Source organism: Euprymna scolopes, chromosome 18, assembly GCF_053919585.1.
Source record: "Euprymna scolopes isolate OS-2025 chromosome 18, ASM5391958v1, whole genome shotgun sequence".
NCBI lineage: Eukaryota > Metazoa > Mollusca > Cephalopoda > Sepiida > Sepiolidae > Euprymna > Euprymna scolopes.
The window spans coordinates 116,807,576-116,823,794 of NC_136499.1; the positions used below are offsets into that span (position 1 = coordinate 116,807,576).

The 16,219-nt window shown below is 30.0% G+C and overlaps 1 protein-coding gene across 26 annotated transcripts in view; it reads left to right on the forward strand.

Moving 5' to 3' along the window:
* Positions 1 to 16,219, forward strand: part of LOC145297783 (FH1/FH2 domain-containing protein 3-like) — a 760,653-nt gene that overhangs the window by 709,286 nt on the left and 35,148 nt on the right. For all 26 annotated transcript variants that reach the window (XM_080144059.1, XM_080144067.1, XM_080144064.1 and 23 more), the window contains one exon: positions 13,972 to 14,130. In XM_080144059.1, the coding sequence (XP_080000185.1) occupies positions 13,972 to 14,130 (159 nt within the window). The remainder of the gene's footprint in view (positions 1 to 13,971; positions 14,131 to 16,219) is intronic.

The window sequence follows — 16,219 nt, forward strand, 5'->3', positions numbered from 1 at the left end:
TATTTATTTTTTTTTCATCTTTTTTTATTTTCATTTTTATTAAAAATATTTTTTGCTTTCATTGTTATTAATCGAGTCGGACTTGTGTATAGATTTCACAAAAATTTTTATACTGGCTTCCTGACTTAAAAATGTAATGAGCATTGATGTTTGTCATTTTTTTTTTTCCTTTCCTCTGGCAAAACACAATCATGTTTTACACGAGTCAAAAACCAAAATAACAATTTTCCTTCACAAAACAACCAAACCAAACATCTACACATTAATACCATAGTACCTTTAACATATGTATGTACGTCACGGTTTCCAGATTATAAATTATTCGATCGGGAGATCCTATTTATTAAAAAGGATGATAGAAAGTGATAACTATGGTTATGACAACAGCATATTCTTTTTATTGTTTTTACTCTCGAGTGTGTATCCGTTGATATCTTATATGCTTTTGTATAGAGTTATATGATTCTCAGTTGATCAACTGTGTCTAACTGTGCTGGATATATACTTGAGAATCAAAACAATAACAATATTCCATTGTCATAGCCCCAGTGATAACCTACTACGAACATTAAATTAGTATATATAGCTACATTAATTTAATTTTCGTATGTCATCACCTTCTATCTTCCTTTTTTAATAAATAGGATCTCCTGATCAGCAGAGACGCAATGTAAAAATAAAAAAATGTTGCTTTTTGGCCGTACATGAAATTAAATGTACCTTCTTAGTTTTCTGGCTAGGATCCAAGGGTAATATCTGTTCTGTCTAAAGATGGTATAATGACGTTGTTGCGTTTCCATTTGTAGCGGACGTCCATACAACAGAAATATCTCACAGACTCCTATAAGGATATTTGAGATAACGTAATAACCAGATATATTTTGATGCTACATTAAACCAGATTACTTAGATAAAGTTTTACAGTTTTAACAAGAGGACTACAATAATATTGCGGGGTCTCCATTCACACTGGACATCCGCAGAATGTCCAGCATCAATATATTACACATGAAAGATGCCGCTGTGGAATTTCCACAGGTCTGGCTAGTTATGAATAAATAATTGAAGATTTAAAAATCTTGAAGCATTAAAAAAACACTTACCAAAATATACTGCATTTAATAACATAAAAAGGGTTAATATGGCAAACTAAACCAATGTTGTTTTTATCATTTTATGTTTGAGATTGTTTTTTATTGTTTGCCGGGAATTTTTTTTGTATGGCTTCTAATTTGATAAAGCATTTTGTTGGTTCCTGGTTAGTTCTGGAAATGTGTTTTGGCAAAAGTTTTTTTTCTCTCCAAATTTTTTAAAATGAATTTTCTTTCGATGATTTTGCATTCTATTTTTTGTTGTTGCAATTCAAGTTTTCCGTTATCATAGCGTCTGAGACATCATATCTAATCATCTTTTATTATATGATAGTCTTTCTCGAGATTCATTTTAATACAAAACATTTGGATCCTGCATTTTCTTGTATTGTGCCAACAATGTTCTGGTGTATGCATTTTATCTACTTTTTTTTGTTTTGTTTTTTTCTTTTCTATTTTAGTTCTTCCATTTTATTTTTCTCAGACCAAAATAAGCAAAACCTAAAATTGCTGTTAAAAATATTTCCTTAAGCAAAAAACATAAGTTTCGCCATTTTTTTTTTCTTTCTTTTTTAGTTCTTCCATTTTATTTATTTGTTTAAATATTTGAATAAGCAAAACCTAAAATTGCTGTTAAAAATTTCGCCATTTAGAAAATTTCTTTGTTTGGAGAGGATGGAAAGGTCATTTGTAAGATTTTTTTATTTAGTCTAAGAATATTTTTTTCTTGTACTTCAAGGGAATTTCTTAGAAAAGATTTTTCTCTCTAAAAAAAAAATATATATATATATATATATATATATGCTCTTCCATATCTAAAGTTGAACAGTGCATTTTTTTTGGGGGGGGGGATGCAAGATGAAAATAAATCCATTTCATTTCTTGAAAGATTATGTGTGTTTCTTATTTCTTGTCTCTTTCAAAAATATTTACAAAGTTCGAATTAGTCGAATCTTCAGGTCATTTCGAAAATTCTATCAAAAAACTAATCTCGCCATTTTTTTCTTACTTTCTTAGTAAAATATTTTTCCTTTCGTTTCAAAATCACTTCTTTCCATATAAAAACTGTTGGCTGCCATCTTCATTCTTTCAAAGCCTTTTTTCTCGATGTTTCTGAATTTTTTTAAATGAGGATTTATAATTCATATTATTCAGACTACTGCTTTCATCTTGAGCGTTATCGTTCTGAGGTAGTCGACACCTCTATATTCATGATAATATGGACCTGTCTGGTACTATGTAAGCCGGACATTTCTGCTCTCGAGTGAAGAGCACCCACGCAGTTTAACTGCTCATAGTGAACACCAGGGCTCTTTCACCATAATATTGTAATCCTTAACCAGGATCACAACAGTTATTTTCACAATGTTCTTGTTGATGTATCTTGTGAAACTCTTGAATCTGTATGGAATCAAACGGAATCCTATATGGAATATACGGAATCCTTTATTAAATTAGTGAGGATAGCATGCTCTGATTCCATCATGACTGACAGTAATGGATAATTGTATTCTTAGTATCACTCACACTAACCTGTTGCATATGGAATAAAATAACTTTTTTTTTTATTTTACAAAATCATTCCAGACAAGGCATGAAGCCATTTGATGTAAGGAGCTAAAAAAAATAAATAAATAAATAAAAACAAAATAAACCAATGATAGATGTTGACAGATAGCAAACGGCAAATCTTCCCTTTTTGCTCACTGAATGTGAAAACTAAAGGATAAAACGAGTGAAGTGAGTCTTACACGGCTACTCAAAGTAAACCCAAGGGTCACTTTAGAATTCAGTTGTAAGTTACTCTTCTGGGAGATGTAGGTTCAATCCTCAGTGCAGGCGATACTCGAAATACAATTGCGAATTATTTGGAACTTTTATGCAGTCATGGCTGATAGAACAAGAACATGCTACCTCTGCAAATTGAATAAAGGGTTCTGTTGCAAATTTTGTGCAGATTGCCACATTCGACAGAAACAATTCCCGAGTTCAACAAGATACACCTAGAGAACGTCAGAGGTTACATCGGCCGAAACGTTGTGAAAATAACACTCAAGATGAGAACAGTAGTCTGAAGAATCCGAAAGAATACTTTTTCTCAATGTTGTGTTTTTTATTTTATCATTTTTATATAATCATAAGAATTAATTTTATTTTTTCATATAATAATCTTCATGTTGCTAATGTTCCTTCGTTTTTTCAGTTTTTATTGAACCCAAAGTGTTGCATTTGATTTAAAGCCATTTTTTTTTTTTTTTTTAAATTCCTGTGAGGAAATTGGTGTTCATCCCCCTCCCTCCCCTTTTGTTTGTTTATAATTTTCTGTGTGCGTATGTGTGTTTGTGTGTGCATATAATTCAAAATTGTTTTCGCTTTGGTAGTGTTACCGGTTACCTGACACGAAAAAGGAGTCGCCATTGTTTTTCATTCCTGGCTCTCCACACCACTTCATCCCTCACAGCAACATTTATCGAAGGCTTTTCAACCCACCCATTATCATTATGAATTTGCCCTCCCCCCGCCTCTCTCAAAGTTCAGAATTAGAAATATACAAACTCTATTACATGAGATCCCCACCCACTTCTCCGGATTGCAAATTATATTCCCAGATGCCTAATTGTAAAGTGGCTTATAGCCCTATAAAATTAGGTAGAAAATTTAAATCACTTATCTGAACATCTAAACTGTTGTCAAAAAGGACAGAAAGAACCTCTGATGAGAAGAATAACATTCTTTGAAACTCTGCGGAATAAGGATTTTGTAAATTGTTTTTTGGAGTATTCAGTCGAACAATAAATTTTGATTGTAAAGTTCAACTTAGTTTTAATTTTCTTTCTCTTATAATAAGCTCTACTGTCTATTGCGTATTGAGCTTTTTTAATTCAGTTGGGATTAAATTATCTATATATGAATACTGTTATTTATATTAGTTTGAGGTTTACCATTGCGTATATCAGGTAAACACTGCATCTTTTTGATTTCATTATTTGTATATATATATATATATATATGATGAAAATAATGGAAATAGTATTCCGACAAAATAGAGAAAATAAAAAGGAACAAACCGTATTATGTGTTTATCAACGTTTCGTCTTTATTTCGAGACTTCCTCTGGATGAATGAGATTAAGAAACCAAAAATATACCAGTACAAAATATTTAAAAATGTTTCATGTGCACAGTGTGACGCAGTTCTATTTCAGAGAAACGGAAAAATGATGTTGGAAATTCAAAAAAGGAGGGGGAGGGCTGGCGCTGTTAAAGAAAAGGAAATTTTAGTGATGTCATATAGTCGTTAATGTAATTTTAAAACTATGAACGCAAGTTTATATTCTTATTGGGGAAAAAGATATATCTGTTGAAATTCAAATATAAGTTTGTAACAGAAATGAAATGAGTGTTTTTTATGTAATTTATTGATTATATATATATAATTTATGATTATATATATATATATATATTGATTTTAAACTACAAATCAAGTGTATTTTTACACGAGAAAAAAGATTCAAATATTACATGGATTTTCATGATAATCCTAAAAGTTAAAAAAAAGAAAAAATAAAGAAAAAGGCAACTCTAGCTAAATATTTAGAGAATAAAAAAAAAAAAAACTAATTGGGAATTTGATTATAATTGAGAATTTAGAACAGAATTGAGAAAAATTTTTGAATCGTCCCGTCACGTGTGTGTATGTATATACTTAGAGGTATAAGTGGTAAAAAGTGCTCAATATCTTAGTAGAGCTGAATATGTTTTTTTTTAATTTTACAATCTCTTATTAACTTAGTCCATTACAGTTGTTTCCACAGACAGAGGAATACTCTGTTTGTTTTGTCAGATGGTAAAAGTTTTAAAAAAGTTGGTTCTTTTGGGTTTTTTTATATATATAAACTTTCACCATCCGACGAAACAAACAGGGTATTCCTCTGTCTGTGGAAACAACTATAATGATCTAAGTTAATATCTTGAGGTTATAAAAAAAAAACTGTATAAGAATGTTACAATAAATATTTAAGAGAACTTTATCTGTATATTCGTATATGTTCTCTAAGATTGTGTGTGTAGATTTAAAAACAATATTTTTATGTAAACTTCATATGAGATTGTCTCAGTAGAAATAAACTCCCAAAATGGAGAAGGTAAATTTTGCGTCCATCTATCTATCATAAAAGAAAGTTTTTGAATCTGAACTTTGTAAAATTTTATTCCTCTATACCCTTGTAAATAGGGCAGGGAATGCTTCTATGGTTTGGGGGTGCTTGGGGTTAATCCTTGTATGTAATAGTAGATATTAATATCAATAATCAATCTTTCTTTTTTTTTAATACTACTTGTCTTTCAGGAACGGCTTTTCTTGGCACATTTCACATCAATGTCGTTATTAATCACACACGCTTATTTTCTCTTTTCATGCACATTGTTGCTGGATGTGACGCATGATTGCATGTATGCTGCCAACTAACAGGAAGTCGTGGTAAGACTCTGACCATTCTGATTGGTGGCAATCAAAAAATATTTTTGTTTTTACATCAATAATATTTCTACACCTACCACTCTATACACATTCACTCTACTAGACCAAACTTTGAACAGAAAATTTTTTCATATTTTCTTTTTTTTTTTTTACTGTAACTTTTTCATTTTTCTTTTTCCTTTTTTTCTTTCATTTTCTCTTAAATTTTTTCCTTCGTTTTTTTCAAATTTTTTCCTTCGTTTTTTCTTTCAAATTTGTTCTGTTTATTCTTTCAAATTTTTTCTTTCGTTTTATCATTTCAAATTCTTTCATTTTTTTCTTTCAAATTTATTCTTTCGTTTTTTTTTTCTTTCAAATTCTTTCATTTTTTTTCTTTCAAATTTTTTCTTTCATTTTTCTTTCAAATTTTTTCTTTCATTTTTCTTTCAAATTTTTCTGTCATTTTTTTTTCTTTCATTTTTTTAAATTTTCTTTTCGATTTTCTTTTGAATAATTTTCTTTTATTTTTTGTTCTTTCCTTTCTTTAAATTTTTAAACCAAACAACTTTCACAACATCTTCTCTACTCCAAAGACAATCAGAAAACCAGTTAACTGATTCCTTAGCACCATTTTCAGCTCTTTTATCCTGGATTTTCATCTACATCTTTAACAGACAGCCATTTTTTTACTGCCAAATTTCAACATAGATGTTCAAATCGCTGCATTTGGATAACAAAATTTTCTTCAATGCATAACTCAGTAATGATTTGCTCCATTGGCTCAGTTGAATTGCTGTAAAGCAGAACCAATGGAGTAAAGATTTGCTTTTGTGTTCTTCTGATCAGCACTATTGCTTATAAAGAACAAAAATAAATTGAATACCCGAACAGGGAGGAGGTGTGAGCAAAACAGCTATGTAATATACTCATTATTATCATGGCGGTTACTCGAATCGAGTCTACAGATTTTCAGAGTGTTTATTTGTGAGTTCTCATTCGAGATGACAGTTCAATTCGAGATCCACACATCCTATCACAATTCGAGGATCTGTTAACGTTTGCCAACTTGCACACAGAACATTACTATAAAAAAACAAGTGAAGCATGCATGGTTCCCCATGAGTGCACAGTGAACGAAGCATAAAAAAAGTGACTAGGTTCAGCACTTGCCCCCTCTAAAAGTTGCCAAGGGACATCAGATCCTGGTGAAAATGAATAAACGGTGCAGTTTTATCATGGCTGCCACTCAAATCAAGTCTACAGATTTCCAGAGGGTTCCATTTGTGGCTTCTAATTAGAGATCCACAAGTCCTATCACAATTCGTTAACATTTGGCAATTTGCATACAGAACATTACTATAAAGGACAAAAATAAATTGAATGCGCAGACAGAGGAGGGGGATCATCATCATCATAGCCGTCGAATCAAGTCTAGAGATTTTTTATTTTTTTTTTTTTACATTTTCATCCCAAACAGGGCACGTTGCCACTTTGATGTAGGGGGCTACTATTAGGGACATAAGCTACAGGGATACTATGTAGGGAGTTGGGCAGCGAGATGTCGGTTAACATTACACCTGAACTTCTGTATGTCAGTACAGTTAGGGAAGCAGGGACCCAGAAGGGAATTCCAAAGTCTAATGGTCTGGGGAAGAAACTACTGGAGTAGAAGCCTCTCTTATATCTAGGGATCTCTACTGTGAATGGGTGGGATTTAACTGCTTGTCAGGTTTGTCAGGGGTATTTACGTTGAGGGGGTACAAGTGCTTGCAGTTCGTCAGAGCATTCACCGTTAAAGTACTTGTAGAACAGGCAGAGGGATGCAACATTTCGTCGATGGGACAAAGGCTGAAGCTTAGATGACAGTTCAGGACCTATCAGATTGGCGACTCTATTTTGAACCTTGTCTATTTCATTTTTTGTGTGGGTTTTCATATGATACAAGTTCAATTTACGATCCACACATCCTATCATAATTCAGAGATATGTTAGCGTCTGATATTTTTCAGTGCATTATTCTTGCTGCTCTTATCTTTGCAGCATGATGACGCCATTCACTTCTGAATCTTTCCACACCATTTCATTCAACCATGCTCCACTCTCCCGAGTGCACTCACTTATCATGTGTGATCAATTCTACGTCTCTTTATGTGAAGAGTACTATTTTGCACCAGCAAACTTCATAAAATAATACTGTAACTGAAACATGTATGCACAAGTGTAGCCAAAACTTTGTATAAATAAATGTGTATCTCTAAAATTAAACTGAACTGCCATGAACAAAGTTTCTTTCCAAGAACTTTCCCTCGATGGAATACAATACTCTAGGATTGCTTCTCAGCTGACTACAACCTGGTCATTTTAAATTGTTAAATTCTTGTTGCGCCATACAATGTTTCAAAACTTATGAAACCTATCGATAACTGATAATCTCATTAACTCTTATCCTCAAGTAGACTTTGAATCTTGATAAGAGGTTACTTGCAAGTGAAAAATGAATCTTTACATGCAGTGACTTATGTCCAAAGTCGGTATAGATGATGTGTCAAATATGCTGTGGATATGTATGCAAAATTATCACCTGATATGTTACCAATCTGGACCAGATTGTAAAACTTCATAATTAAACTTAAAGTAATCAAACATTTTTTTTTTTTTTCTTGAAAAAGATTCTCTCAGCATAATATCAAACAGGGTGATGACACATCGTATATATTGATAGAAAAATTTGAAGACTGTCTGTAAATATGCTACAAATTTTAGCCTTTTGTTACAATTCCAGTTTAGCTAAATTAAAACAGTTCCATCTTTTGTGGAACAGGGAATATTGTTTACTTCAATAGCAGTTTCTCGTACCCTGAAGTTTCTTAGCTAAAAATAAAGAAAAATCTTCTTGCATGATTATCTTAATGAAATTCCGGCTCTCATTTCTATTTTCTTGATCATAAAAAACGTCTCCACAAACCTTCCTACAATAGATTCCATTCTCCAATGCCCACAAATCTGAAATTCTATCCTTTCTTTTTCTGATAGTCTAACATAAACGAAAGCATACACATTTTTATATTTATTTTCTGAATATAAAACAATATTCTTTGTTTTGTATTAAAGTAAAAATGTTTGCAATTTATACTTTTATTGCCTTTCGTGTGTTGACTTACATTTTGAATTGAAGTTCTCTTGGAATATTTTAAACATCTATCAGGGAGATTTTCAGAGTGAAGCACAATGCTAAATAAATAAATGACATCTATTAAATAAGAAACAATATCTGACAGCATTTATTTATAATTTAGCATTCCATTATTTTTTTTAAGAAATTAAATTTTTTTGTGAAACAATACAAGAGATCCCTATATATATATATATATATATATATGTATATATATATGAGCTGTATTTCCTTTCAAAAAGACATCTGTATTCATACAATTTTCTCTGCCTATTGTATAAAAAAAAATTGTTTCAAAAATGCAATTCTCATCAGAGGAAAGGTTTGCAAAATATAAAATAAATTTTGCAGGTTCATGCCTTAAAGGAAACTACAAATATGAAATTAATGATACTTACATCAAAAAAAGTTATTACATATTATAAAAAGTTATATATATATTATGTTGGTGCAAAAATAGTCTTTTTTTGATGTGAAGTTGAACAGCTAAAAAATGACATTTTTTGCACCAACCTAATATATAACCTTATTAAAAAAAAATAAATTATAATTAAAAAAAAATTTGAACAAATAAAAAAAGCATTACTATATGCAAGTTTAAACCAGAAACATAAGACTCTCTTTAATCTATGTTGCTATATCAAATGCTAACAAAGCTAGGAAAGAGTTACTTTATTATATAGAAAATATAAATGCAATAAGAATTCAGAACGCCAGTACAAATAATGACAGTGTTATGTAATGCAGTGGAAAGAATTCTTTGAATCTTCTACTTATGCTGATGCAAAAATCTCAGTTGACCACAGGGCAGTAATGAAAAACTATATTTCCTAATCATTATACTAACCCTAACCCTTAAGGAATGGAATGGCTTCACTCCATTTCACGTGTATAAATACATTTTGATCTTAGTCAGGTTAGGGTTAGTTAACTTGTACTCATTATGGGATTGCACGCATAGTTTTGTAGTTTATATTTAAAAAGAAAAATTGAAATTGGTTTCCCTTTTTATTAATTCTAAAAATGTTGCAGATGTAAAGATTTCTTATAAAATAATATCTTGAAAAAAAAAATGATTCCGTCAAAAATCCAGAACTTCTTTTCAAGTTGTAAAATCGCACAAACATTTTAATATAAAATTAAACATGATTTTTATTTATTTTTTTAATATTGTTATCACCATCATTTCTTTTTATCTTTTGTTTTTATTTTCAATTCATCACTCATTTCAACTCCCTTCTTCAAATCGTATTTTTAAAGATTCAAGTTTTGTCTGTAGACCATTTCGCTCTTCTTTTCTGGTGACTTTTTATTTTCTCTTTTGAGCATTAGTTTCACTATTAATAAAACAGCCACAAAAGGCCTAAACTGGAAGAATTCTGTTTCAGTTCTTTTAAGTAAAATGAATGTCTTTTCATGGAAAATGTTTGGTATTATTTGGCAGCCATTTTTTAATTTCATGAAAATTTCAAATGATTGCAAAAACTAAATGTTCTTATTTGAAACAATGCCATGTATTAAAAATTACTTAAACCTTCAAATTGTACGAGTTTCCTCAGGCTGATAATAACTTATGAGAATTGAAAGACCAGATTTATAAAAAATCAGCATTGAATGAATCTTGAATTTTATTTTTTTTATTTTTAGTGTCTATTTCAAGAACTAAGAGAAGTTGTTGTTTATAGTCAAACAAAATCCCCTAATACTTGCTGCAAGCCTGTTTAATTAAAATCAAACATCATAAAAAGAATGTATCCAATACAGAATATTCCCACAAAGTTTTTTTTTGTTTTTTCAATAAATCTTAATAGTAAATAAGAAAACTTTGGAGGAATATTTTGTATTGAATACATCTTTTTATGATGTTTGGTTTTAGTCCAACAGGCTCGTAGCAAGTGTTGGGGGGACTTTGCTTGATAATAACCAAGTTGTTAGATCCCTGGATAAGATGTTTGAAAAACATAACTTAATTAAAGAACGTTTAATTATTTAACTGCAAAAATAGAAAATGCTACTTGGAGTTCATAACATTACAATGTTGTCCTGCAATATGTCTTAATGCAAAAAAAAGAAAACATGATATTTAACTGTTCATGTTTTGTTTTTTTGTTGTTTTTTAATTATGAAAATAAACGAAAATTCTATGCATAATAAAGCGTACACTGACATAACAAATTTTTTTTTTTTTTTTTCCAACAGAACTTTTTTCTTTTTAAATTGACTTTTGGTTTTAAATGTCTTGAAATAAGGAAAAAAAACTTTGTACAAAAAAAATTTTTTTTAGGTAAATTACAACATGAAGCAATTAAATTGTATGTGTGCGTGTGTATGTGTGTGCGTGCTTAATGATTTATAAGCTCACAACCGCTTCTCATCATGCATGTTACACAGAAAAAAAGAAAACCCCAATTAAATCGCTACAAATTTTTGCTTTTCTACCCTTTCACTGCTTTCTGTATTTCCGTTGTTTCTTTTTCCATGTACACATTTTTTTTAATGCCCAATATGCATGGCCACGTCTACTCAGGCATCATCATCATCATTCTGATTTTTCTTTTCTTTTATTTCTTATTTTATTTGTTTCACGTTTTTAAATTATTTTATTTATTTTATTTTTATCTTTTTATTTTTATCTTTTTATTTTTATCTTTTTATTTTCATCTTTTTATTTTCATCTTTTTATTTTCATCTTTTTATTTTCATCTTTTTATTTTTATCTTTTTATTTTCATCTTTTTATTTTTATCTTTTTATTTTTATTTATATTATTTTTATCTTTTTATTTTCATCTTTTTATTTTCATCTTTTTATTTTCATCTTTTTATTTTCATCTTTTTATTTTTATCTTTTTATTTTTATCTTTTTATTTTCATCTTTTTATTTTCATCTTTTTATTTTCATCTTTTTATTTTCATCTTTTTATTTTCATCTTTTTATTTTCATCTTTTTATTTTCATCTTATTTTTATCTTTTTATTTTTATCTATTTTTATCTTTTTATTTTCATCTTTTTATTTTCATCTTTTTATTTTCATCTTTTTATTTTCATCTTATTTTCATCTTTTTATTTTCATCTTTTTATTTTTATCTTTTTATTTTCATCTTTTTATTTTCATCTTTTTATTTTCATCTTTTTATTCTTTTCTCCATCCTTAATGATCTCTTCTTTCTCCAATTTTGTTGATTTGGTAACTTTTGGCTGGATGGATATTGGACCATGCATCGTTTCTGAGGAAGATATAATTTAAAAAAAATAGTTTAAGAAAATAATTAGTTAAAAAATAAAAATGGTAGAAAAATAAAAGAAAACCGACAAAACCGGATAGTCACATCTCATGTACAAGATAAAGACCTGGCCAGAGATAGATTGGTTTGGAAATAAATTTCTAAAAGCCAGGATATAAAACAAATGTTATTCCATTGATGATTTAAAAAAAATGTCCTTAAATTTTTCATGGAAATCGCTCCAGACAAAGCATTAAACCACTTGAAATTTTATGAAAATCGCTCCAGACAAGATATTAAGCCACTAGAGATTTTTATAAAAAATCGCTCCAGACAAGGCAGGAAGACACTTACAATTTTTTCTGACAGTCACTCCAGATAAAGCAAGAAGCCACTCGAAATTTTTCATGAAATTCGCTTCAGACAAGGCATGAAATAATTACAGGCATAAGAAATGTCTACGAAAATAATATTGTCACAGGAGATTCCAGCTTACAAACTTGTATATCGAAAGACATAATTGGATGTGACAAAACTCTTTGATAAACCAGAAATAAGAATCCATATTATTTGTATTCTTCAAAGTAATGTTCTCATTCTCAGTGTCATTTTCACAACGTTTTCTGTCAATGTAACCTTCGACCTTCTTTAGGTGTATTTTGTCGAACCCAGAAATGTTTCTATTGTCTCTGGGAATCTGGACGGAATTTCAAAATTTATTTATTTCATGGGGGTCCAGATTCCTGAATTTGACAGAAACATTCCCCAGTTTGACAAGGCACACCTGAAGAAGGTCGGAGGTTACATCGACCAAAACATTGTGAAAACCACACTCAAGATGAGAACAGTAGTCCAAAGAATCTAAATAATCCGAATAACCAATCCTCATCTTAAAAGTTCAGAAAAGTAATACAAAACCTCTTGTTAAAAAGGATTTTTGATCAAGAAAATAATTTTTTAAAAATTTGTATGCCAAAATTATCCTCCTTGGCTTGAAGCATTTCAAGAGGGTTATACCTCTTGCATGCAGACCAGCTGGCATTTAAGGAATATGGATGTGTTGCAAATCAACTAGAGGTATTAGATCCTCTTTATAATGTAATTCTTTTTCATTTGTGAATAAATATATATATATATATAATACTAGCAGGGGTTGGCTGCCTGGCTTTGCTCGGGCATAAAATATGCTTAAATATGATATTTTAATTTGTCCAGATTTCGTATATATTATTATAGAGTCGTGATTTCAAAAGTAAAAAAAAAAAACAAGTACTATCAAGCAAGTGCCATCAGCTAGAATCGAAACCAAAACTGTAGCATTCAAAGCTGGTGATGTTACCACTGTACCAATGTGACATACGTACAAACTGATTAAAAATTAAAAATGAACTAAGATGAATGTGCAAAATGCATAACAATTTTTTCACTTTTTACCATTTTTTTTGGATTCTTAAAAACTATTTTAACCGGCTAAAGACCCATAAAAGAATGGTCCATAAAAAATCCAATCATTTGAGCCCCTTGCGCCGCTCTACAACTTTTATTTTAGGAGGAGATAGTTTGAAAATATGGAGATAGACAGACAAACAGATATATATTTTATATATTGTTTTTTTTATAAATTAGATTACATTTGTTAATTTATCCAGTAGCGTTTTCATCCAATATATTCTTCATATTCATTTGTTTCCACTCAAAAATACAACATTACTGGTATTCATTATCATCTTTACAGTCATCGAAACTCTATAGTTGAAATGAATAAAACCCATAGAATGTAACAAAACTCGTGATTTTAAAATGTAAATGTTTTTGGGTTTTTTATTATTTAGTCTTTTCCTTAATATTTTCTACCATTTTTGCCATTCACTTCCGTCCTTGTTTTTCTCAAAACGTTTCATGGTGATAATTGTTTGATGTCTGTATTTGTTTTTGTGTCAGCCAAAAGTTATTATCAACTGCACCTCCTCCTCCTCCAATCTTTACCAATCATGTTTAACATTCAATGTCATCTTAACCTTTTCTAGCAAAAAGCTGAAACCTCAACTAAGAAGGAAATTACTGTCCTTGATCCAAAGAGATCCAACGCCATTAACATTGGTCTTAAGGTGCTACCCCCTCCACGAACAATCAAAGCGGCCATTCTTAAGATGGACAATTCCGTTGTGAACAAGGAGGGAATTGAGGTAAGTTTAATATTTCTTTTTAATGTGTGTGTGTGTGTGTGTATGTGTGTAAATGTATAAAAATATATATATATATATATATATATATATATAAAATAAAAAAATAAAAATAATTAACGAATATGTGCCTGACGTGTTAGTGGTGGATGTGTGTGAGTACGTGTGTGAGTGTGTAGGTGGGTATGTATATATGTATGCTCCTACATATATTTCTGTGGATGTGCGTGTGTTTATGTGTGTGCGTGTGCCTGCGTACGTGTGCATGTGTACATGTACATGTATGTATATGTATGCGTGTGTGATTGTGTGCTATACATGGGGAAAGAAAGTCTTTAAAAAAACCCTAAAAAAAAAACATAAAAACCTTCACCAAATGGACCAAAAGCGCCTTCTTTGAATCTAACTTTGACCGGACACTTTGAACACTTACAGTTGGAGACAGAATGTCTGAGACCACACATCACTCTGAAAAACACATTTAGTATCAGCAGAAGTAAAAATAACTTTTCAAACCCCCATTTTAAAGAAAAACTTTTTACGAAAACATCTGAAGAGAGCACACCCTAAGCTCGAAACGCGTTATAAAAATATTTTAAAATAAAAATATGATGAAAACCTTTAAAAAAACCCACAATTGTTGATGGCTACACTCTTTTGAATATACATTTTTTTCTCTCATTGGAACTACACAACCATCACTTTAAATATATATATATATATATATAAGTAGGTTGTAGTTTGCTTGAAGCATTGTTGAAGAAAATTATAAGGTAAAATTAAAAGCCAAGAACAATGCGAGATTTTTTTTATATATATAGGGGGGCGGTTAATCGGAATTGGAAAAATTGAAGCTTTTGGGGGTATTGGAACCGGAAAAATTTTAGCCTATTTTCCAATGGCGATTCCTTAAATTATCTTTTTTATTTGATTTTGGTTTAAGAAACATCTTCCACTGCTTGTAATAATAATATATATTTATTGACTTAAAATCTCACAAGTGTGCTTTTATGTTTGAGAAAATATATGCACATTCGAGATGCGGTTTTACAGTACTTGGGACAAAATAACACTTTTATAATTAAGTATTTAGAGATTTATAAAGAATCGGAATCAGAAATTTAGTGCGGAATCGATAATTGTATTGGAATCGAGGGGAAAAATATTGGAATCGTCCCATCACTAATATATATATATATATATATATATATACACACAAGCAAACAGTTAATAAAACATGTTAAAACACACCTTGAAATGAGTTAAAAACATATTTAATCTGAAAAGGAAACACTAGATAAATGGATAGTCCTTAATCCACAGAGTTTCGAAGAAATACTTTCCTTCTCATCAGAGGGTAGGAATTAGCAAAATGCAGGATCGGATTTTGCATGCAAAAGTATTTGATGAAACAACAAGTAAGTCAAAGATCTTACTTGATAATAAAAAAAGTGAAGCAGAGGGAATATGGTGAAGAAAAAGGTGATTACACATGAATGGATAATCTGGTGGAAGATAAAAAATCCAGTGACGGTAAAATCCAAATGTATATCTTCAAAAAAGTTAAGTGAATTTCCATTTGCACAAGTAAAATCCAAGGAAATCCTGTAATTGGAAGAAGACGGTCCATAATAATCCAAAGGCAGAAATCCATGGAATAATTCACAAAAATTTGTACAAGAAAAAAGGAAAAAATTCCAATAATATTAAAGGAAAAAATTCCAATAATATTAATAAAAGAAAAATAAGATATGCTTTTCACTCTACTGCCGAGACATATATATATATATAAAAATAATATTTTCAGGAAAATGTTTTTCAATTATATTTCATCCTTTGTATATAGCAATTTTTTTTAGTTTAGAAGCTCAATGTTTGTTAAATATAATAGAGCATATACAAATGGAAAACGATATAGCTACATTCCAACTTGCAAGGTTTTATTAATCTAATAGGGTCATATTAAAACTAAAAGAAAAAATTAATCCCAGGACCTGCGTTGGAAAACTTCTTTGCTTGTAAGTTGATAAATCTCTTCCAAATCACTGCATTAATTTGCATCCAATATTTCAGGTAGTTTTAATATTGATAA